The 25242-nt window shown below is 43.2% G+C and overlaps 1 protein-coding gene across 1 annotated transcript; it reads left to right on the plus strand.

The window, feature by feature from the left end:
* The first annotated feature begins 1624 nt into the window (after nucleotides 1-1624).
* Nucleotides 1625-21666, plus strand: RND3 (Rho family GTPase 3). Its single transcript, XM_067741985.1, has 5 exons — nucleotides 1625-2066; nucleotides 2552-2639; nucleotides 14858-14967; nucleotides 17849-17983; nucleotides 19638-21666. The coding sequence occupies exons 1-5, from the start codon at nucleotides 1917-1919 to the stop codon at nucleotides 19887-19889; spliced, it is 735 nt and encodes a 244-aa protein (XP_067598086.1). The 5' UTR covers nucleotides 1625-1916; the 3' UTR covers nucleotides 19890-21666.
* The last annotated feature ends 3576 nt before the right edge of the window (nucleotides 21667-25242 follow it).

Here is a 25242-nt window from a genome sequence, read left to right on the forward strand (position 1 = left end):
ACTCTGAAAGGAAGAGGAGACCATCCTTAGATCCCTGAGTCTTCATGGTCCTAGGGTTGATACTTACATGTATGCTTTTAACCACCTATCATTGTGCCTTTTCACTCCCCATATTGAACTTTCTGGTTTTTCACCTCATCTTCTTCTCATTTACAAACCTAGAAGTGTCCATGGGGGAACCTATACGGTTTTTTGGTTTTTTTTTTTTTTGGCCAGTGTCCTTAATACAATTTAATAGGTGAAACCTCTGCAAATTTTGTCATTTGCAACAACATGGATGGACTTGGAGGGCATTATGCTGAGTGAAATAAGTCAGAGAGAAAGACAAATACTCTGTGATATCACTTATATGTGAAATCTAAAAAATAAACTAGTGAATATAACATAAGAAGCAGACCCACAGATATAGAGAACGAACTAATGGTCACCAGTGGGGAGAGGGTAGTGGTGAGGGGCAATACAAGGATAGGGGATTAAGAGGTACAACCTATATGTATAAAGTGAATAAGCTACAAGGATACATTGCACAGCACAGGGAATATAGCCAATATTTTATAGTAACTATAAATGGAGTATAATCTTTAAAAATTGATTTACTGTATTGTACACCTGAAACATATGATACTGTAAATCAACTATACCTCAATAAAAATTTTAAAAATAGGTGAAAACTCCTGATCACTTGAAGCACAGGAAATGAAGATGAGAAAAGAAGGACCTTTTTATAGGGTAGAGAGAACAAACGTGTGGCCATTTTTAGTCCTCTCTGAGACTTGCAGGTGGGTGGCTAGGGGGTAGATGCAGAGGCGAGGTGGAGAGGGAGTGAAGGGTTGGACCTGCATTTTTCAGCTAAGCAAATGTCTATTTTCTGGGTCCAGCCTAGGGTGCTTTGATTTCAGAGAAAGGGAAGCTACAGATAAAGGAATTAAAGGGCAGGATCAGAATCCCTCCTACCCCCTCTTCTCACTGACAGGGGCAATGGCTGACCTTGTGTGTTTAGGTCCCTAGTGCAGTAGCATTGAGTCTCCAATGGCTTTGGTCACTCAGTTATGAGCATCTTCCACTTTTCTTTCTTCTCCCCTCCCACCTCCCCTTCCCTCTCCTCAAAACCTTTCTCTCTCCTCCTGAGTCACTGGAACTCGCTGGTTTCAGAAGCCAGTCTTGCTGTGACCCAGGCAAGCCAGTTCCGGCATCGGAAGTACCCCGGCTTAGCTATTGTTCCATGGCCTATATACCTGATACAAAACACTTTGTAACAAAATGCAGCCACTTAACCCTTCCCCACCCTTCTGTGTTGGGCAGGAAATGTTTTTGCTTTCATAAATGTTCATTATGAGGCTTCCGTAGATCAGCCCCTATGAAAACTTTTTTCAAGAAATTCTGATAAAAATCAATATGCACAGACAATTCAGTTTCCCACCTCCTCCTTGACTTGTACAGTCCCATCTTTCAGCAAAGCGTCATTGGGGTCTTCAAGTCGTCGCAGAGCCTTGGTCTGGAAATCGATCCCGCATGGTCACCCTAGAGGGCGCATTGTCTACGTGTTCTGCGAGGAGCCAGACGGCGCTCGCTCCCAGGCTCCATAAAAGGGGAGGAGGCGGATCAGTTTCCTTCTCTCATTGAGAAAGAGGATTGGAAGGCCGGGGGTATAAAGCCGCGCAGAGAGCGTGAAACAAAGCAGTCGGATCGGAATTGGACTTGGGAAGCGCCGTGTGGAGTCAGGCATAAAACTTGTCGGAGGAGAGGAATGAGCCTGCTCCTCTAGCTCTCCTCATCTGCGCGGCGCTTCGGGGGTACCCGCCAGCCTTGCGATTTATTTTTATATATCTGCTTTTTATAGAAAGAGAAATATATATATATATTTTTTTTCCTCCTAAGTGAAAATTTCTGTTTCGAGAGAAAATAAGGCAAGATCAATGAAGGAGAGAAGAGCCAGCCAGAAATTATCCAGTAAATCTATCATGGATCCTAATCAGAACGTGAAATGCAAGATAGTAGTGGTGGGAGACAGTCAGTGTGGGAAAACCGCGCTGCTGCACGTCTTCGCCAAAGACTGCTTCCCCGAGGTGAGTGTGGCCCGCCGGGGCTGCGAGGAGGGGGGCGGCCCGGGGGACCCTCGCGTCGAGGTGGGTGTCCCCTGACTTTCCCCCCTTCACCCGTTTTTCTTTTTTTCGGCCGTCTTTCTCACCATTTACTACTTTCCTCCTGGTTAGACTGCCCGGAAAGGGAAAGTGGGCTGGAAGCGTTGAGGGGTTGGGATGCGCGTGCACGTTCTGCTGCTAGCTTCTGAAACTTGTTCGGTCCTGTGTGCAGAATCTGGGGTTGGGAGATTTGGATCCTTGGGTCTTGGAGGATACGGGTGGGGCGAGAGGGAAGTTAGGGGTTTCGGAAGGGTCCGCGTGTTCAGTGTGAGATCTGGTGGGTGCGGGTTTTGGGGTTTCGTTTTTCAGTTGGAGACTGGGGAGGCGATTATCAGAGGGTGTTCTGCGGGTGTCGTGCATTTTAAGATAACCTCTTTGCCCTCTTTTTTTCCCCTGTCCATCTTGTCCAGAATTACGTCCCTACGGTGTTTGAGAATTACACGGCCAGTTTTGAAATCGACACACAAAGAATAGAGTTGAGCCTGTGGGACACTTCGGGTAAGAGAGTCGGACCGCGTGGCGCTCGGGCGGGTTTCCAGCCGCTCAGGGGTGCACGGCGGGTAGCGGGACTCCGCGCCTGGCACGCTCTCAGCACGGGTCAGCGCGCCACCAGCGCTCGCTCTGCGCCGCTCCTTTAACTTTGCTTCTTACGAGGGATTCCCTGCTGTGTGAAAATTGTGTCCCTTCTGAGTGGGGGTGGGGAACGACATTGGGTCGGGGGGAAAGCTGTGGGAAGAGAAGGGCGCTCCTTGCCCGAGGGGTGACCCAGTGGTAGAAAATGCTTGTAGCCGGGTGGCCGCGGAGCTGTGCCCGAGTCGTCTCGGGGCGGCCGGGAAGGCCAAATGTTGGGGGCATGCGTGTGCCGCCTTGGAATCAACTGGCTCTCGGATGCGAGCGCGCCCCTCCAGGATCTAACCTGCTGCTTGGTGGGTAGGCGGGGAGCGCGGAGAGGGTGGTGGGAGGTGGGAGAAAATCCCCAAAGCAACGCAGTTACAGGCAGATTCCGCGCTTGGGGAGAGAGTAAAGTGAGCGCAAGCAGCCGCGGCGCTCGTGACGCGTACTGCCTGGAATGCGCTGGCTGTGCGGGCAGCACCCGGCGGGCGGTCGCCGGGCCTCCTCTCCGAGCTGCAGGCCGGCCGCCCGCGCCGCCTCGGTGCCGAGCGGCAGATCCGAGCCTCCCCCGCCCCCGTGAACACTTGGTGTCCCCCGACCCACGCCATTCCCTCCTGACCCATTGCATCACCCTCCTCCAGTCTACAAGGCGGGCCTATTCGCCTTTGACCTTCCCGTCCAGTTGAATTATTGGCATGGTGAATTATTTTCAAGGGTCTGGGGTTCAAGGCCGGGTTATCGCTTTCCCACGCGCCCACCCACCAACCTGGCGCGCGATGGTAGGGAGGGCCGGTTACAGCGCGGAGGGGAAGGCTTCCCCGCGCGGCCGTTAGGGGTTCGGGCTGGGCCAGGCGCGGTGGGGGCGGGAGCATCCCGGGGAACCTCCGGCTGGAAGCCAGGCACCCGCCGCCCCAGCCTGCGGTGCCTGGCGGCGGAGTGCCGTTCCCAGGAAGGGCGTAGCCTCTGGAGCAGGAGGACGAGCCAGTGGGAAGGCCGGGTGAAGGCCCCTGGGCTTAGGTCTGGGAGTTTAGCAGGGAGCTGGGCTGTCGCGGGTGAACCGAGCCAAATCCCGGGTGAAACTAGGGAGGAGAAGCACGCGAGTGCCAGCACGCAGGCTTTGCGTCGGGCGGGGAGGCCCGCGAGGTGAACCTGCGCTCAGTTGGGAGTGGCCTCGTGGAGGTGCTTCTGGGCTGTGCGAGCTTCCCACAGCCCTCGACTTTAACCTCTGGAGCCCCCGAGGGACGCAGGGGATTAGAGAGCACAAGGAAGAGACCTTGACTGACAGGGTCGCCGGAGGCAGTGCCGGCACAAAGGCAAGTGAGAAGTGTCGCTCGAGCGCCTCTCACGGTTGGTGCCAGATGCTCCTAGGGCTGCCGTAAGATATGCAGATTTTGTTTCTCCCTGGAGAGTCAGGCTCTTCCTGGAGCCTCGCCAAGGGTAGCAGAACCGGGACCTCACCGTGTTTGTACTGAGGATTGCACACTTGAAACTATAGGGAAGGTGGTGATAGACGGAATTCTAGTATTTTCTTATTTCAGTAGTTTCCATCATCAGATTTGTACACAGCCTAGTACTTAATGGGCTCAAATTCCCAGACATATCATGGTATTTGTTACGCCTAGTGGGCAGGACAGCTGGTATGGTACCAATAATTAACACCGATTCTCAGCCCCCTCCCCCAGCCTGTTTGGACCTAATGCGTGGTAAGAATTATTTAGGTATGGGGTCTGTGAGTCTGATCCAGTCGTTGATACAAAGCTATGTTTAGACTCAGCTACTGGTTACCACAGACTTCTGTATGCAGATCCTCTACCTCCCTGAGTCTCATTTCATCATCTAAAAAAAAAAGGGTACAGAACCACATAATGTGCAGGATCTCTCCCAGCTGTATACTTCTTGACTTTAGATCACCAGACAGGCAAGTCTTTTTGTTTCCAGGATGTTGGCTGGCTTCAGCTCTTAGTCCCAGTGGATCTGCCATCCCATCCTGCAGTTTTCACGACCTACAAAGCAAGCCAGGCTCTGAACAGAGCCACTGCTTTCTGGTGGATTTAAGAAGGAGACACATTTGGGCAGGGAGGGGGCATGGGTGGGCTTATAGGAATATTGGGTTGTGCATCCCAACTCAAGCTTCAACGGTCACAGAGTCACAGGACCACCAATGGAGATTTCAAATTAGGTGCCCAAAGAGCCAAGTTGACTTTTTTTTTTTTTTTTAAAGAAGAGAAAAGGCACATGTTTAACAAAGCCTAGAAAACAAAATGTGGGCAGTTTATAGTTGGAGGCTCTGCTTCACATGTGCAGATAAATATCACTTCGTATAATTTCAAGTATTTAATCCAAACTACAGTTTGTGGTCTCTGCACACACAGCATCATGCCTTGCACACAGAAGTCACCCAATAAAATCTGTTGAATGAACAAATGAATAATCGTATGCGTCGCTTCCAAGGAGATGAGAGTCCCTGATATTTATTACCACTGAATTACCTGTGCACAAAGAATGGCAACTTTATAAATATTGCCTTTCATCAAATTAAAGATAATCACCTGAAATGAAGTCTGTAGTGAAATAATCACTTCTATTTTTGTTTAATGAAACAAAACCTATGCATATTTAACTAAAATATAAAGGTTTGAAAAGACTGTGATTAAGAAAATACCACACAGCAAAATTATCCAGTAATGAAATCTTAGTTCAAATTTAGATTGAGTTTTATACATACTGGGAAAAAGGCGTAAAGGAATTATTTACAATCCCACTGTGTTGTTTGTGAGGTGAAATGTGAGTTAATTAAACACAGTCATGAAGCATTGCCTGGTTCTAGGAATAGACCGTTTCCACCAAAAATGTTTTATCGTTCATGAGTGGAATACATCTAGCAAGAACTGTTGCATCAGCAACAAATCATTTCAAGTATCTTTAACTGTTTTTCATTTCATCTCAAGCTTTTCATGGCAAATTTCTGAACAGGATTATTTTTTGACAAACATTTGACATTTTCTTTGCCCACTAAGACATTTATTTAGTTTGGGTTGTGAAAATAATTGTGTATGCCTGATGCCTCTTGATACATTTCTTTTTTCCAACTGCTATCAGTTTAACTCTGGAGAAAATATCCAAGCCAAGTGTCTAAAGTCCTAAATGTCAGATTTTTTTTTCCCCTTCTAGAACTTTGTGAAAGTTAGAGGGAAAATGAGGCGTGTAACTTCTCCTACATAGGGAGAGAGATGGCATAAACTTTGCCCTTTGAATGGCATTCACATCCTGCTTAGCCTCCTAGCAGACATTAGGAGATGGAAGCTGTTCTCATATCCGGTTTCTGTACTTGGACAGCTTCTCATAAGGGGTTCTCCTTTTCCCCCAGCAGCATACGATTATGCACAGGCAGAACTCTGCCAGTTTGGGTGTAGGAAAGAACATCAGTGGAATTAGGATTTGTGGGGCCTCGTTGCACCAAGAGAAAAGATAATTCATTCCCTACTTTCTGAGGCACAGTAATGTATAGTCTCATTTTTCTCTCTCCCTCTTTCTCTCGTCCTTTCTGCATCTACTATGTGCAGGGCTTCTCTCAGGCCTTAGAGATACAGAGTTAATTAAAATATGGTCCTACCCCTAAGATGCATACAGTCCAGGCAAGGCAGAGAGTGGGGGGAAGGAAGCTCTCCCCACTTAGTGAGGCTCACATGCAACCTATGATGAGCCCATTTTGTCAGATTCTTGAACCCAAGTGCCCTTTCCATCTGACTGCTCTGGATTTCCCTTGTTAGGCATCCCTAACGCTGATAGATCTAGATCCTCAGGCAGGAAACTTTTCCCGCTACCCCCAAGGCACACACCAATTAAAGAAGCAGCCGCAAATGGCACTTTGCCAGTTGTTTTCTTATGGCTGCTTAAAGTTATTCCAGCCCCCCTAAAAGGAAACACAATCTGAAAAGATACATGCACCCCAATGTTCACTGCAGCACTGTTTACCATAGCCAGGACATGAAAACAAGCTAAGAGTCCATTGACAGAGGAATGGGTAAAGAAGATGTACATGTATACAATAGAATATTACTCAGCCATAAAAAAATGAAATAATGCCATTTGCAGCAACATGGATGGACCTAGAGATTGTCATACTGAGTGAAGTCAGACAGAGATAGACAAATATCATATGATATCACGTATGTGTGGAATCTAAAAAAATGGTACAAATGAACTTATTTACAAAACAAATAGTCACAGATGTAGAAAACAAACTTATGGTTACATGGGGGAAAGTGGGATGGGGAGGGATAAATTGGGAGATTGGGATTGACATATACACACTACTATATATAAAGTAGATAATCAACAAGGACATGCTGTATAGCACAGGGAACTCTACCCAATACTCTGTAATGGCCTGTATATATGGGAAAAGAATCTAAAAGAGTGGGTATATGTATATATGCAACTGGTTCACTTTGCTGTACACCTGAAGCTAACACAGCATTATAAATCAACTACGCTCCAATAAAAATTAAAAAAAAAAAAAGGAAACAAAACCCTCTTATAAATAACGGCACTGTGACTCCTCTAAAAGGGAGGATTTTTGACTATCTCTAAAAGGTAGTCTTTGGATACAGGTCTATGATTTCTTGATTTTAATGAGAAATATTTCCTATTCCCTTTCATTGATAATAAGATGAGCATTTTGATTAAAAGTTGCAGATTTTTCAAATTCACTCAGTGAGTTTCTGCAAAACAATGGGTAATGGTTTCAACATTTTGAAGTGATAAGTGAGACCAAAGTAGTCTTGTGCTTAGAATCTGCCAGATTTGCCAAGCGTAGAGGCAATTGGTAGCATGAAGCCAGTGTCTACTAATAACAGAAACTTTGTCACTTAAGGATCACCATATCTTTTCCTAAGTGATTTGATTGCAGTGTAATTTCAGCACATGTGATTGAGGGAGTAATAATCCTTCATTTCAGCTTTTAACCAGGGCAAGTTAATGCACATTTTATTTAAGGCATATTGTGAGTTTTAAAATACTCAGTTCAGCTGCTAATACTCGCCCACAATAACTACGCTGTTGCCTCATAAACATTCTTTTGAATCCTGTCCTGATACAAGGTTCTCTTAGGCCACAAGTGCTAAAGTTAGCACTTCCTGTACTAGTTTTTAGCAGCATTAACAGAGGATGTAGTATTCTTAGAGAAGAGAGGAAAATCTTAATTACTCATGGCCTGACTTTGAGGACAAACTCCTCTATAGCCATAAGTCTGCCTATCAATATATTGTTATATTTATAGATCATACATCAGGTTTGAAGAATAGTCTCAGTGACAAGCACTCTTGAAATATTTCTTAACAGGGAGGGAAACGTTTCAGCAATGTGGAGGTTAGTAAGTAATTAATCCAGAAAAGCAGCATCAAAAGGATCACTGGTCCCTTTTTTGTGATTTAAGGTGTAAATTAACACATCAAGGCAAGACTTATAGAAATGATTGAAACCAGTAAACATTTTTTAGGGCATTTGGTGTGCATGAACTCTGCTAAAGGCTGTGGGAGCAGGGACAAGCCTGGCTAGGACAGTGCCTGCCCTCAAGGTACTCACTGTCTAGTACTTGTTTATAGGAGGCTGGGCCTGGAGGTTCTAAAGCTGGATTCATTTAGCAAGAAGATCCAAAAAACTGTTGAAGGCTGCAGGGCTAGCCCAAGCCCCCTGACTTGTGACTCATCGAAGCCCACCACAATTTCTTCCTCATCTCTGGAAGTTGACTCAGTTCTTAAGAACTCTTTAACATCCCTCCCACTTGGAAACATGCTTATGTTGAATGACTATCAGGGAGAACAAGATTCTGAAAGTTGAGGAATTTTAACTTAACCTTGTTAGAGAAAGGGGGAGGGCAAGAATTTATGAAGAAGCCAAAGAAGCATGGGTGCTTGTGTTGTGAATATCAAGGGCAAAATTGCACAAAACCAGTTAGATCATAGGTAGTAATGAGCTCTAGGAGCTTAGAGTTCCAAAGCCAGGTTCAACTCTTGAGTTTTCTCCCTGAAACTCTGTAAGAAATGTCGGTTAAAGGCAAAACAGCCCTGAGTTTGGATAGTGATTTCTAGTAAGAAATACATAAAACTGCATTTGGAGAATTGTCCACTGTGCAATGATTTCCGTTGAAACTATAGATCAAAAAAAGGAGGAAGATATAAATTCCCTTTCTAAGTTTATATCTGTGTCTAGATCTCTGTCTCTCTCTGTCTCTCTTTAATTTAAACCCCATTTAGCGCCAGCTTTTTTCCAATCTGGTTTCTTGCTAAATTGCACATTTTCAGTGAGGCATCCAGATTGATCATTCTGATGCCACCTGAAATAACCAGATGTTTTCTCATTAATCCAGTTCTTCTGCGTTAGATGTGACACCAAGGACCACATAGTTCCTCCAGCTGGCTCATGATGTCTGGTGGTCCATGCCACATGAATTACTTGTGTCTCAACCATTTTCTGATGCCCTTTAAATGTCTCCTCAGTTACTATGTATTGCCAACTTTACTCAGAGACCCCCTTGACATAACAGAAATTTCACTGGCATGAACGTAAGCTGCCTCAGAAGTCCAACCAGGTGTTGTGCACACTACCTTTGAAACATGAGCCTGATGACATAGTATGTGGCAGGGCAGATTCACTCATGGGTTATTCCTGCAAGATAATGTAATTTTTTTAGAAGTATACCTATCTACCCGTATCCCTAAAGTTCTGTGACTTACTATAGTTCCACTTCAAGTAAAATGTTTTGATTCTTATATTTTTAAAGTATCTCAGTAAGATTGGGAGTTTAACCCTAAACCTTTATTTAAAGCTCAAAAATAGTCTTATTTCTACCTCTTTGACTTTCTATACAGCTACGTATCTGCATTGTTCCCGGAAATTGAAAATATTGATTCTTTTCTCAGTAGCAACAGAGAAATGCCCCCAAATTTTCATAAAATCTGTTTATAATTTCTGTTAAGCTGAACCTATAGAAGAAACAAATAAAATATCCTTCCTGGCAATACTTGTTGCCTATTTGAGGGCCTGGTGCCTGTAGTGCAGACTGCTTGGAAAAAGAGTTCAACAGTCTTATACTGAGCCAGACCCAGAGTTCTGCCTGGACTTGATTCGCATTCCTGAGATGACTGCTGACTTGGAGCTTTCACTCTGAGTGGAGATGGCATGACGAAATGGAATCTTGTAATAACTGGGCAGCTCATCCACATGGTAACTGCTATTGGGTACAGGTGTCCCCTTGGTGATCACTAAAAATACCCAAAGTTAATATGTTTTCTCTCCCCAAAATATGCAGTATCCCTGAGTTTATTGTTCTAGGTAGGAATTTCTTATGGGAGAAAGAGAAGTTGTTCGATTTAAGGTTCAAGTAAAATAAGTTGTATTTATGAAATAGTCAACTAGAGTTCTCAGTTCTCAAGCTCCTGTAAAGCCTCCCAGTGTTTGAACTCATTTTGCAAAAGGTTCCCTAAAGCCTCCCTTTTGGGCATGAATCTTCTTACATTTAATTATGTACATATATGGTGTGTTCTCTGTCTTTGTGAAGAGATGACTTAAGCAGACAGGTATGTGTCTGCAGAAGTAGTTTCTGGGTGAGGCACTTTGTGACCATTCTTGGGCTGGAAAGACGGCTCTCATCCAGAATTAATGATCTTGAAGACAAAGATAGGTAGACCTGAACAGTTTCAGAAGCCTTTTGGAACTTTGCTGATGTTTGCCAAACTCGAAGGACTCAGAGAACCTCACATGGCACTATTCCAGTCCCCACCCAAGCAAAGCTTGTTCTCTGTGGGGTTTGGGAGCACACTTTTTGCATATGTGGTGTCATCGTTTCTTTACAGTGTGGAATTTCTTGAAATTTTCCTTTTGATGATCTGATGGTTAAATAGAAAGGACCTTGGAATAGTGCTGGGTGCTTAAAGTTACACAAAGTATAAGAGAAATGCTGCATCTGAGAACTCTCATGTGCAAGAAAGCCTATTCCACATGGTGAGAGTTTTATTTGACAAGAAAAAGCTCAGTACCTAGACTAACTGACTTTAGATCTAGTACTTTCTTGGGTACTAGAGTACATACTATATGTATGTCAGTACCTACTATATACTGCAGTTAAAGTTCAGTTCTTTTCTACATAATACACAATTATTCAGTGTTCTTTCTTGCCTTGTGTTTAGTTCTATAGTTACCTTGGAAGCTTTTCACATGCATCTTTAAAAAAAAAAATCTATAGAAGTTAATATTTTACTGTTTGACTTAACAGAATGCTGTAAGGCTTTTCTGGAGGGATGGAGGAGTGAGGGGCAGGTATTGTTCCTGTCTCATCAACTTGCTTTCTGCTTCTTCCTTTGGTGTCACTTCTCCCTCCCTGTATTGCTTCTCACTTCATAGGAGCATTCCTGGAATTCCTCTTTATTTTTTCTTGGGTGACGAGTTAGCCCCCGCATGCCTGTGATCACACCATGCACCTCAAGCTTTGCTTTTCTTCCTTGCTTTGTGCGGTAGCTTGGGCTTTATAGGCAAGAATTCCAAGCGCTTAAATGCAGAGTAAACACTTGCAAGTTACACTGGATTCACCCTCCCCCACCCCCACCCCGGGTCCCACACCCTCCCACACCCCGCCCGAAGGTCGTGCTTAGCCGACGGATTGTTGGATTCTTCCTGGTAGGACAGTTCTTTTATCATTCTCTTATCAGTTTTCTTTTTTTACTCTGAAAAACTACAGACCATGGATTTTTCTATTCAAAGTTTTAACCATGCCCTATCAAAAAATATAATGAGGCTTCCCTGGTGGCGCAGTGGTTGGGAGTCCGCCTGCCGATGCAGGGGACACGGGTTCGTGCCCCGGTCCGGGAAGATCCCACATGCCGCGGAGCGGCTGGGCCCGTGAGCCATGGCCGCTGAGCCTGCGTGTCCGGAGCCTGTGCTCCGCAATGGGAGAGGCCACAACAGTGAGAAGCCCACGTACCGCAAAAAAAAAAAAAAAAGAATAAGTGGTCTTGTTAAGTTTAATGACAAATTACTCTTGTGGTTAGTGGTTGGGCAAATTATGCTTATAACTAATAAATGTGGAGATCAGTTTTATTACTACCTTTGGACAGTCTTGTGGATCTAAAAGCGCTGTTCGTTAGCAAAAGTAATAGGACAGATCAAAGTGTCACTCCTAATTAGATCTTGTTAAAGCTCTTAAAAATTACTTATGTACCTCAACAAGCAAGGTGGCATATTTCTCATGAACCTTAATACATATATATATATATTTAATATGTATTTTCATTCAAAACATTAAACCAAATAAAAACAAAAGCAGAATCAAACCTCCATAAGAATTTGGTTTCAGTTGCAAACTCCACTTCATTTTAAAGTCAGGCCAGTACCTACATTTTGCAGATATTTGGGTACGCCCACTAAGTACAGAAGGCAGTTCCCTTGATTCTAGGAAGCAGGAGTCTCCAGCAGTGACAGAGGGCTGGAGAAGATAAAGCCACATCCCCTTTGTGGCCATAAAATGGGAGGGGGAGAGAAGCCCAGTACACAAAGGGAGGGGTATTCTCTGCAGCCACGTGGTGGCTTGGAAGTTAAAACCATTCCTCTGGATTTTCCCAGTAGTTCAAATTTTAATTACTCTATTTTAGCACCCTTGTAATTCTCCAACTGTCTTTCCTTAATTTTGTGTCTGGAAAAGATGGTTTTCACTGTTATGTAGAGTAGTCTTAGATCAGAGATTAGCAGTGTGTACTTACTTTCATCTGAGTCAAAGATTATGTCCTGAAGGAATAAGGCTCCTGGAGAAGCCTGTCCTACAAAGTCCAGGTCTGCTGAAGACTGGAAAATATCCACAGCGAGATAGTTTTCTTCCCAATGGGAGTGACTTCCAAGAAGGGAGATCTCTGAAGCCTAGTTAGGCTTCTGACATCCTGAATTGTTGGAACACTGTGACTTTCTAGATTTGGGGTCAGGTCATCTCCTGCTAACTTGGAAGAGCGGAGGAAATCCTCATGTATGTGTCTGGTATTTGGATTTCCACTCTATGATCTGGAATTTTCTGATTCCATGTTTAGAAAAAGAGATTCCCCAATAATTACAGCAGAAGCTGTGTCCAGGTTAGACTTTGGACACGGAAACAGAAGCTGCAATTCAGAAAGTCTGAACTTCACAGAACAAATATGGAAATGCCAGTGTATGCATGTATAGTGATAAGCCATCTCATTTCTGATCCTCTCAAAAATGTTGAAGTTAATGAACTATTTGTGAATTTTTCTTGTAACGTCAGATTTTTTTTTGAGTGGCTGAGAAGGCAGTAGCCACAGCGTGTCAGTTTCAGCAAACAGCCTTTCAGAAAGAAGCTTTCAGAAACAGCCTATTCTTACAGGCCTTACTATTTTAAATGGCTTTTTTTTTTTTAACTTTAAACCCTTTAAGCTTTTGGAAAGTATCTTTTTGTTGTCAGTCTCTACTCCATCAGGGTCCTGATTCCAGATGTGGGCAGGGAGCTGCTGTAGCTCAGGACAGATTCTGGCTTAGTTGTTCTATATTTATTCACACTTTTCTTCCTGATTCCTAGAACATTTCCCTTGCTTCTTGCTTGAAGTTGTCACTTTCCATCCCTAAAGCAGCTGGTGAAAAACCCACAGCATTCCTGGGGTTGCTTAGTGAATGCCAGGAACCCACAATATCCTGTGAAAAGAGAATGGTGCACCCTAACTAGGACAGTAACTTTGAGATCTCAAGAGCAGCCTCCTGAAAAATTTTGTTTTGATAGAAATGTAAAAGATTATTTGAAAAGCTTCTTTAGTTCTTTCTCTTTCCTTGACTTTGACTTTTGAGGTTTTGATTTATCAGGGGACAGCATGTCATGTTTTCCTGCTAGAAATGGAAGGTGATGTCAAAATGAAATTGGGTTTCAAAAAGTCTGGTGGCTTAGATTTTTTTTCTCTATTCTGGAGTCAAATTATATATATATATATATATATGCACACATTCCTAGGAAAATGATTTCATGTTGTGCTTGTGAAATGTCAGTATACTGAAAATGATTTTTCAAAAAATAAATAGCATGGCCGGCTGTTATTTGATTTTATAGGCACACCATTTTATAATAACTGGCCTCATGCAATTGCCCATCCTTTGGGATTTTTAAAAGAATGGAAGAAATTTCCTAAACGACCAGAGGGGGTTCTGTGGTTAAATTAATCGGCTGGTAACTTGAACCTTTAGGGAACCCTGGATTTAACGCAGGCTCAGATCCTTGGATCATGCCTTGATGTCACTCCCAGAGATGGAAAAGGGTAAAAAGGTGACGGGATCCAGTATGGCATTTATTACATTCTTTGGTTGTAACAGGAAGAGAGTCTATACAGGGTTTGGGGATAAGTTTAAGTACGCAAGCTCAAAGGTCATGGCTTATACAAACTTGTAACTTGGAGATAAGGTGGTGCTGATGAGGTTCACGATGGTTCTCTTTGTGTGGCTGAACCCACCCTTTTCCTCCCTCCCCCATTCTCCATTGTACTAACTGAGTGATCTTGAATATCGGGCTCTTTCCCAAGAAGTAACTCCTGTGACTGTGCTTGCTACCACTCAGCTTTCGATAGCAACAGCACAGCCATAGCCATAGTTAAGACTTCTTGATCCGTTACTAAGTGACAGGCACTGCCCAGGTTTATTGAATCCCAGGTAGGTACTGTTGTCATCTTCCTTTCATGCGTGAAGAATCGGAGGCACAGAGACCTGAAGCCGCCTGCCCCCGTCTTGCAGTGGTGGAGGTGGATTTGCACTCCAGACCATCTGGTTCCAGATACTTCTGCCCTCCACCTAGGTGCCTTTGGGCTCTACTCTTTGAACTGTGCAGATTTCAACTTAAGATCCCGGCTCCTCCCCTCGAATTTAAGTCAGATACAAGTGAGGTTTCCTTGTCTTCTAGTAGAAATGAATATAGTACTGCTCGGCTTTTGTTTGCTTTCTTTTCCAAGAATTAGAGGAGATGGGAGCCATGTGACCATCCAAGGATTCAATTCAAAAGGGCAGAGTTCATGCATGACAGGCAAAGGGGATATTCATCTGAAAACCTGTGTTTCTTTGTTTCTTCTCAGGTTCTCCTTACTATGACAACGTCCGGCCCCTCTCTTACCCAGATTCAGATGCTGTGCTGATTTGCTTTGACATCAGTAGACCAGAGACGCTGGACAGTGTCCTGAAAAAGGCAAGTGCTTGGGGAGTGATGACGCAGATCAGTACTGGCCCAGATATGAAGTAGAAACATGTGGTTAGCTGGGAGCTCAAACACTGCAGTTAATTCCCTGCTGTATGTCTTGTAATTAAAACACTGAAAAGGACACTCGCACATTATAACAGGGTTTCCACTCCTATGTGTCCCAAGTTTTGATGATGAACCTGCTCAACATTTTATTTCATTTTAAGAAACAAAATACCCTTTTAAGAGCCTCTGTGTTTATCCTTTGGGTGGCAGTGGGGCAGCTAAAAATACTGATACTCCATTACTGCGAAGTGTGTCTTCCTTCTTTCCGTCCTTCATTCACCCTGTAGCTTGTGCTTTACTTTACAGGTTTACTCTTGACCTCAATTCAGGGATTGAAATGAATGCAGTAATAGCTGTTTTAGTAAAGAAGCTGTATTTCAGTAGTGATGTTATTTATTAGAAACGGAAGTAGAATAAATAGGGGAGGAGTAGGGGTGTGTTTACAGACATTAGACCAGGTGATGTCAGATACTAGTAAACACAGTCGTGTACACATGTCACAGATGATATCACATAGCTAGTTTCTGGAGGCAAAGGTAGTGTGAGGTTCCGTAGGTGGGGAAGGAATCTGAGGAAGCTCTGGATGGAACCCAGGGGGGGTCAGGAGGAAGGCACCCTATGGTAGGTGGGTCACAGGTCCTGGGGTGGCTGGGCGGGGGGTGGGGAGCATTCCTCGGGCTCCGCCAACCTAGGACTAAGCCTCCGGGTAGGTAGAGAAAGGCATATGCCCGTCCAAGGACCAGCGTGTATTAGCCTCTAGCTGACCTCTCAGTCTTGGCCTGAGTGCTGTGGAGTTTCGGAATCAGACCTTCCCTAGAGCCCCCTTCTTCTCCGTGCACTCAGGCTTAGTCAGAGGATGTGCTTAAGAGCAAGGCAGTGTCCTCGTGTTTTGTGTGTTTTTATTAGTTTATTTTTCCCTATCATGTTTGACTGCTGGCCTTGTGTGTCATTATGAAATTAGGATTTGAAGGTTAATCATCCCCCCTACCCCGTCTCTTTACTAAACATGACAAATATAGTTAGTTCAATGAAGTATGAATTTCTTAAAAGATTAAAGGCTCTTTTTAGCTTTCAGTTTTGAGTAATGTTTGTATCTAGCACAAATAATGCGACTGTCAGATCCTGGCAGGAATACACCTTTCCTGCCTTCGGTGCTTGTGCATAATTGCTAGACCTGGGGCAGGCCAGAGCCGTCACACAGCTGAGGAACAACATAGCAACTTGTCTCGTGCTTGTCTGTAGATAAAAGAGACTGCTTATGTACTGGAGTTCTTACTTGATGTAGTATCGGGTTATGCATAATTTATGATGAAGAGCCTTTCTCCTGTTTTATTTTGCTTTTGTCTGCTAAGACCCAACGTGTAGTGACTTTGGCCTTAAAGATATTAATGCGTGTGTTTTACATGTGTGTGAAGTTTAAGGCTCGTGATGATCCCGGCTATGGTTTGTCGTGGTTAATTGAATCCTTTAAGTCCTTGAATATCAAAGAGGTTACGGTGACTTAGAGCTGGAGAGATCTTATTCTTTTTTTCAATTCACCTTCTAGTTCTTACTCCAGTGTCATCTAGCACATGATAGATGCCTCTAAATAGTGCTGGAAGGAAGGAGGGGAGGGAGGGCGGGAGGGAGGAGTTGGTGGATAAATTAGGCTCTTATGGAAAGTATGTATTATTCCCTTCGATCCACGGGTGTACTTTGGACTAGAGTTCATTGCCCACAGTTCTAGATCTGGAGATGTCTCCTCTAGAGGTCTTTTAAATTACTCCTGCAGGATGTCACTTTTATCTAGTATTATAGACATGACTTAATCACCCCCACTCTCTTGTGAATTCCTTTCCAGAAGACTCAGCTACATCTTAATCATCTCTGTAACCACCACAGTATTTCGTAGAGCACTGAGTACGTATTTGTGAATGTGGGCAGGGAGAGGCAGGCGCAGGTTCCCGATCTCAGCCCCGGAGCTGAGCTCTCCTGTGAACACTCTGAACTCCTGACTCTCACCCTGATGGCCATCTCAAGCTTGAGGAAGTGAAACCACAAAAAGTCATCCATTTGCTCTTTAAGAGGACAATTGGAATTCCCTGCCAGGCATTTCTGGAGGTTCTAAGAGTTCCTGTTGGGTCATGAAACAACTAGCCAAAGTAGACTAAATTAATAACTTACGTCATTTGAGACTAACTCAAGGACATATGAGCCATGGGACCAGATGCCTCCCTGATAACCTGAGATGGGCCTTTGCAAATGTCATGGTCTTTGTTGATTCAGCCACACCAATGGAAGGTCCTTAAAGGCAGGACATTCTGTCCTGTTAACTCTATCTCCAGCCTCTGGAATCTCAGGAGAGATTTCAGCACATGGTGGCAGCTCAGTCTCTCCAGGTGGGATTAGTGAATGTACATCTGTGCTTGTGTTGGCTCTGCCTTATTCCCAGTCTTCCATGCTGGGAAGTACCAGCTCAACATATCCGAGGATGTAGTCACTTGTTAGAATATATAATTATGCTTAAGGCACTTTTATCTTTCAGAGATACCACAATAATTAAAAAATTGCCTTAGTTACTTTCTCACGACACCCCACAGGTCTCTTGCAGTAGGGACAGTTAATGAGTCACAGAGAAGAAGAATATGGTTCCCTAAAGGATCCACTTTAAAAAGCAGTAACATTTAATGTCTACGTAGAGGATAAATGCAAGTTTGCTTCTGCATCTGAAGTGACAATTTCTTTTAAATGTCCTTTTTGAGTCCCATTTCCAATGCCTGCCTTGTTTTCCACTTTATGGATGCCAGCACTTTGTTAATTTTTCATCTTCTTTTCCCTTCCATAGTGGAAAGGTGAAATCCAGGAGTTTTGTCCCAACACCAAGATGCTCTTGGTCGGCTGCAAATCTGATCTTCGGACAGATGTCAGTACATTAGTAGAGCTCTCAAACCACAGGCAGACCCCAGTGTCCTATGACCAGGTACGTATGTAGTCAGTGGGCACACATAGATTTTAGAATGTCAGAAATGGAAAATCATTCGTAGGAAATAAAAGAAAAAGTAGCTGCTTTTCTAAAGGCTCAACCAGGGGTCAAGGCCAGGCGCTAGCCCCTTTTTTTCCTAAGATGCAGAATGAGCACCATGTGTCCAGGCCGTGACCATCTGTAAACACAGATGAGAAGAGCTGGCGTTTCTGTGCCTCTGCCTTCACAGCAACTATCCCAGCCCCTTCCTGGCAGCCCATTGCTCAGATTAATGTAAAAACTGCTAAGTGAGCACCAAAGTGATCTGGGAAAAGGTTTGGCTGAAATTGTGGTGATACTTTGATTCTGGACTCTCTCAAAGGGCTTTCCAGTATTTATTTAGCAGTTGACTGTGTAAGGATTCGTGTGTGTGTGTGTGTGTGTGTGTGTGTGTGTGTGTGTGTGTATACATAAGACGTGTTTGGAAAAAAAATCCTTTAAAATGTGAAATGCTCTGTCATTCGGTAGGGGACTCACATGATATTTGATCACTTGAGTGCAGAAACAGTGGCTCATAGTCAACCCTCTGTATCTCTGCAACTCTCACTGGGTTTAAAGTGAAATCGATTCTAAGAGAGAATGTGGTCAAAATCAGTAATACTCTTAAAGTATTACTCTTAAAGTTAATCTTATTTTACACTCAGCAACACAATACAATACAATACTTTAAAAAGGCCATTGTCAGTAAAAGAGAGCACTCCAGAAAACTGTCTCTTAGAGCTTCATCATTTCTGCACACATTTCCCTCAGGCATTTAGAAAGGAGGAGAATTGGTTTCAGAAGTTCATTCTCTTAAAACTTACAACCAGATTCTAAAGAGAGTTCATGTTGAAACAGCTAGAATTTTGTTTAGTATTCATCATTTGACCATTCATACTGTGGTCTTCTTTGTCCTTCATTCCAATTAACAAAAATCTGGCTAGGTAAATAAGTCATTTTGATGCACACACGCTTATTATTGTGTCCACTGGTTGTCTGGTCCGCATTTAGAAATTACATATTTTGTGTCTCCTAAGTAAGTTGTAGATGCTAGGAAGTATTATTCCTTTCCTCAATTTATTTTGTCCCTAAGACATAATCATATACGTTTCAAAATTGATTCTAAATTCTCTTACCCCCGTTTTTTGTACAGCTTGTCTATTAGTCTTGAGTGCCATTTACGCTCAAGAAAAGAGCAATTGAGTGCCCCATGAGGTGCTGGAACAGGCTCAAGGGGCCAGATCACCCTGCCAGAGCATTTACATTCATGGTCTTCAGCTTTTTTACTCTCTTCCAATAGTAAGGTTCTTAGAATCACCCATACTAACTATTTGATCGTGGCCCTTGTTTAGTGATGACCCAATGACATTACATCAGCCTTCAGCACCTCTGGGAAGTCAAGCAGTGTCTACTGAGTGATGAGAATTGGACATCTTAGGATTGGGTCTTGGCTGCAAATATTTATGAAATAATAAATAAGGCAGTTCAAATGTAAAAAATTGTTTTTCGTCAATCCTTAGAAAATTCAGTTCACATTAGAAACATTTTGCTATGCATTATTTCGTGGTGTTAGAAGACACACTTCCCCAAAGACTTACTGCTCATCACAGGCCCTTTTTTTTTCGCTTCTCAGGGGGCAAATATGGCCAAACAGATCGGAGCAGCTACTTACATCGAATGCTCGGCTCTACAGTCAGAAAACAGCGTCAGAGACATTTTTCACGTGGCCACCTTGGCATGTGTAAACAAGACAAATAAAAACGTTAAGCGGAACAAATCGCAGAGGGCGACAAAGCGGATTTCACACATGCCCAGCAGACCAGAACTCTCCGCGGTGGCTACGGACTTACGAAAGGACAAAGCCAAGAGTTGCACTGTGATGTGAATCTCTGGTTATCTTTAATGAGGACAAGGAAACCTAGTGTGGAAAACACCACCAACAAAAAAAAAAAGGTGAAGTCTGAGCAAAGTGCATAGCCAAAGTCACGTATGCTGGAGGCTCGGGAGGCATTTGGAAGGATGCTCATCTTTTTGGAATCCTGTCCTTAGGTTCGGCATGTAGAACAAGCGGTGAGAAGTGAGTTCATTGAAGAGTTTTGAAGCGTGACTTGAAAAATATGCCAAAAAAGAGAGATTCAGATGGGCTAGAGGGTGAGGAGGAATGCGAGGACCTCCAGGAAGAAAAACCACGCTCTGAATGGTGCTTGCGTTTTTGTTTTCTTTGTTACAATCTATTCATGGATCTCTACTTTGATTTAATTTTTAAGTGTTTTAATCTCCTTTACAAAAAGTATATATTAATACACCGTCCTCATTGGGGAACTGGCACTGTGACCTTAGCATTTAGTTTTCTAGAGGATGTGATCTAATTTCCTCCTAGCTCATCATTAAAATGGAAATTGTATCAGGACCCATGGGATATCCAGAGGAAAAGTTGGTGAGGCTTTGAAATCTTGCCATCCTGAAGATAGCTGAGCGAGATGGTTCTCAAGAAAGGCCTTTGCAGTCTTGCAAGATATGCAGACCAGCACTACCAAGATCGAATAGGTCAGCTAGAAAAAAAGTGTCAATTTTTATTCAGTCTGATGGTTCTGTTCATCCTTGTGATTGTCATTAAAAAGTGGTAAATTGCTCAATGTGATATTTTTGTGTGCTGTTTAGAAAAGAGGGTGTGTGGTTTGTTTTGTTTTTTTTTTGCCATCGTTGATAAAAATGCAAAGTCAAATAAAAGGTGTCTTGGTTTGACGTCATGGAATGGTCCAAGGGGGAAAAAAATGTAGGTACTATTTTCATCTGAAGAGTTAACGAATGAAGGATAGTAGCAGAAAGCACAGTTTGTGAGTTAAGCCGTCCGGAATTAAGATACCAAAAGTACAAAGCAAAAAACCTCCTTTGGGATGAAGCTCCGAAGTTGGCAATATCTGATGATCAGTTTGTTTATTTCACTTTCTTTCAATGAACATGATACAGAAGGACCCTCTGATCCAAGCTTTCGAGAATCCTTAGAGGAAAATTATGTGATGTCAGTCCTGACACCATCCTAGGGCATTTCTAGAGAGTGCTTGCTAAACCTCACTTAACCAGATTCCACCAAGGCCCGTGTTTGATACTTTATCACTATCGTTGCATAAAAGAGTCAGCATTTAAAATAGTTTACAGATATTTTTTGACCAGTTACTTTTAGAGCTTCTTTCAGAGAAGAAACCAGATCTGACCTTTTTATTGTTGGCGCTTGTTGAAAACGAGCTTTCTTTCCAATGGTAAAGCTTCATTTTTGAAGTGTTGAAGCTGTGCTCCCATTCAATTGTGGCAGGAAGGAGATTAAGGTAATTACAGCATTCAGTCTGTGTCTCACGAGCACTTTGTTCTGTCTCTGCAAGAAAATGCCATTCCGGTCATTTCCCACGAAATACAGACATTTTACCAACATGCTATGCTTTGATTCATGCAGCATTATGCTTTGGGCAGTATTACGAAATAGCTGGCAAGTGCTTTCTGTATTTAAATATTGTAAAAAGAAAATAAGTTATAACTGTTATAAAGCAGAACTTTCATTGCAGTTTTTTAAATGTTGAAGTCACTTTGTATGTTTGTTTGGTCAATGTTTCTGCAGTATTTATTAAAACATACTTTTTTTTTCTTCAAATAAAAAAGTAACCATGTCTTTGTCTAAATGTGATCTGCCTTTTATTACCTACTTCCTGATATAGCTGTTTAGTTTTCTTTAATAGAGGTGATTGCAAGATCTGACCTAACATTTCCTGGGTGAGTAGGCCTTGGAAGTTTTTGATTTCTGGCAGAAGTCAGAGTTTGTTAGGGGAAGATAAATCTGTGTATATAAAAGGTTTTCATGATGGGGGCTTCCCTGGTGGCGCAGTGGTTGAGAGTCTGCCTGCCGATGCAGGGAACGCGGGTTCGTGCCCTGGTCCGGGAAGATCCCACATGCCGCGGAGCGGCTAGGCCAGTGAGCCATGGCCGCTGAGCCTGCGCATCCGGAGCCTGTGCTCCGCAACGGGAGAGGCCACAACAGTGAGAGGCCCGCGCACCGCAAAAAAAAAAAAAAAAAGGTTTTCATGATGATTTCAGGTCCCAAGAAGGACATGGAGAGTAATTAGACTAAGTGATTTGACCATAAACAGAAAAGAGCCACGACACTGCCTAGGATTAATTCGTAGAAAATGTGGAACTTTCCTTCAGCACTTTAGTAATAAAACAGTATGATGCAGTCTCAGGTCACAGGTTTAATTCTGATGATAAGCCTAGTTTGCTACCCTGCCCGCTGGAGCCCCAAGCCACACTTCCTAAACCAGCATCCACCTTGCAACGCGTGCTGTTGTTCGCAGAAACCTATTGTATAGGTGACCCAGGACCCGGCTATTGCAACGATTAAGGGAAAGCAGCACAAAAAAAAGGAAAGCAAAAATGATCTTGTTTATTGCAGCAGCATCTCTAAATAACACAGGACAATACAGTACAGGCTTCCCCAGTGACCTGAAGCTATAAAGTCAGCATGGAATAGCTTAGGATCAAGAGAGGCCTGGGTGCCCATAAACCCAGTCTTTAGCTAAGACTCTTACACGCAAGTTTTACAGAAATGTCCAAAGATACTCCACGTGGAGTATCTCACAGCTACTCAGAAAATCTCAGCTACTTCTACACAGCTAAGTCCCTTCATATAAAAACTGCATCCTTGCTTTTTTTAAAATGGCTTTCAAAGTCTGAGGTACAGTGACTTGCTTGGGAATAATTCTCAGAAACACAAAGCAGAGGGATCTAGCAAAAGTGAATGAGTTACAGAGCACTGACATTACGGATAGTCTTATAAAAAATTTTAAAAAGCACAGAATTACCGAAAATATTTGTAACTTATTCTTGTCGGCATGTAGTAAAGGAAATAAAAGTACTTCCTTAATCTTTGGTGTTAACTTCTTAGGCATAATATCTAAATCAGGCTTGCAAGGAACTCGTTTCTCAACAATGACCGACACAGGAGAAAAAAACCAACAGCTGAGTTTCTGCTGACCTTGGCGGTATTTTATAGGTTGTACAGTAATGTTTCCCTCTGGTGAATTGTTCTTTTCCAGCAGCTTTAATTTGTTAAACCAAAAAGAAAAAAGTTGGTCTTCAGCCCTAGGCATGTATGCCTTCCTTTTCTCCTCTGACTTTTTGCTTCAGCAAACATTTCTTCTAAGCATTCTGTGAACATTCTTTTCTATTGATTAATGATCATGATTAATGCCTCTTTAAATACCGAAAAGTGATTTTCAAATTCTGAGTTAGAGTTTAATTGTGCCTCTCTTCTATTAATCTTTTTCAGGAACAGGAATAGTTGCTAAAAGAGTCTGGTTATTTCTAAATGTGCCTTAATTGCAAATTTAGAAATAACCCAGGGAGTTATTTTGTATTAGAAGTAGAAGGAATAAAAAAAGAATCGCCTCATCCCTATGACTCCTGAAACTCTTAAAGCTGCATGTCCTTTTTTATGGGTTATTTTGACTTTAGCATTCTGTTCTAAATCTCCTAGTTTTTATTTTTGTCCTTTCATTGGCCACATATTTATCGAGTGCCTACTATTCGCCTGCCACGTTTCTAGGCTTGGCCCATAATCATGACCAAAGCAAAATCTCTGTTCCAGGGAGTTTATAATAGATTAGAGAGAGACAGTCACAAACAAACCATGATGCACCAGGTCCAGGTGTGACCTCCATGGATATTAACCGAGTCATAGATAATGGCTGGTGGGAAACATTCCAATATGTAGCCAGGTACCAATGAAATAGCCACACGTTACACCACACTTATAATGCTATGATAGGATGGCACAAAAGGAATTTTCAAGTGCATCCTAACGGCTGAGGTCCATTTACGGTGACTATGGAAGAGCAATGTGAATGTGAATGGTGGATGCCCATCATCAACGTAGAATTTGTATAAGGACTTCAGATCTTTGTGCTTGGTTAGAAGCCCAATAGGGGACTACATTACTACACAATCCATGGTTGGTTGAATCCAAGGATACGGAACCACAGATATGGGGGAGCCGTGGATGTTGAGAGCCAACTATGAGCTGTATTTGATTTTTCAACTGCACCAAGGATGTGAGCTCCAACATCCACGCTGTTCAAAGGTCAACTGTATTATAATATTATTACAGTATATAATATAGGGACTTCCCTGGCTGCGCAGTGGTTAGGAGTCCTCCTGCCAATGCAGGGGACATGGGTTCGATCCCTGGTCCGGGAGGAGCCCACGTGCCGTGGAGCGGCTGAGCCTGTGCGCCACAACTGCTGAGACCCGCGCGCCTAGAGCCTGTGCTCCTCAGCAAGAGAAGCCACCGCAATGAGAAGCCCACGCACCGCAGTGAAGGGTGGCCCTGGCTCACCACAAGTGGAGAGAGTCCGCACGCAGAATCAAGGACCCAATGCAGCCAAAAATTAAAAATATATATATATATAATATATAATATATAATACAATATATAATTATTATTAAATCCTCCCAATTTACCAGTCTTCCACATGAATGATATAGAAGTGGAAGATACGGCAAATTGCTGGTGAGAGAAGACTCCTTCATTCCTTAGGTTCCTTTTGTTAAAAATTTTAGGTTCCCTTCAGCTCCAGGCACATAGTTCTTCCCTCTTTTCTTACTGCTTGTTCATGTACTTAGCCAAGTAATTTCCCTTTGCACATAATATCCGTGAACATGACTCTTCCTACAAAGCTGTAGCATAATAAATAAACAGATGCAAGCAAACATGAGGTCTGATGATGGGCTAAATAATGGCTCCCCAAGCAATCCTGCCTCTTAATCTCCAGTAACTGTGAATGTTACGTTATCCGGTACCTTATCAAAGGGACTTTGCCTTTGTGATCAGTTAAAGATCTTGAGATGGGGAGATTGTTTTCGCTTATCCAGGTGGGCCCCAGGTAATTACTAATCCTTGTGAGAGGGATGCAGGAGGACTCAGAGTCAGACAGTGGCAACATGATGAAAGACTCAGCAGAGGGACAGAGAAAGAGATTTGAAGATGTTGTGCTGCTGGCCTTGAACACAGAGGAAGTGGGCCATTAGCCAAAGGATGTAGTTGGCCTCTGGAAGCTGGAAAGGTCAAGGTAAGGGATTCTTCCCTGGAGCCTCCAGAAGGAATGCAGCCCTGAAGACCTATTTTAGACTTCTCACCTCAAGAACTATAAGATAATACATCTATGTTGTTTTAAGCCACTAAGTCTGTGGCA

This window comes from Pseudorca crassidens, chromosome 6 (genome assembly GCF_039906515.1).
Source record: "Pseudorca crassidens isolate mPseCra1 chromosome 6, mPseCra1.hap1, whole genome shotgun sequence".
Taxonomy (NCBI): domain Eukaryota; kingdom Metazoa; phylum Chordata; class Mammalia; order Artiodactyla; family Delphinidae; genus Pseudorca; species Pseudorca crassidens.

Coding starts and splice junctions, on each gene's coding strand:
- RND3 (XM_067741985.1), top strand. CDS start 1,917: ATGAAGGAGAGAAGAGCCAGCCAGAAATTATCCAGTAAATCTATCATG. Junction 2,640..14,857: donor GAGCCTGTGGGACACTTCGG/GTAAGAGAGTCG, acceptor GTTTCTTCTCAG/GTTCTCCTTACTATGACAAC. Junction 17,984..19,637: donor CCCCAGTGTCCTATGACCAG/GTACGTATGTAG, acceptor TTCGCTTCTCAG/GGGGCAAATATGGCCAAACA.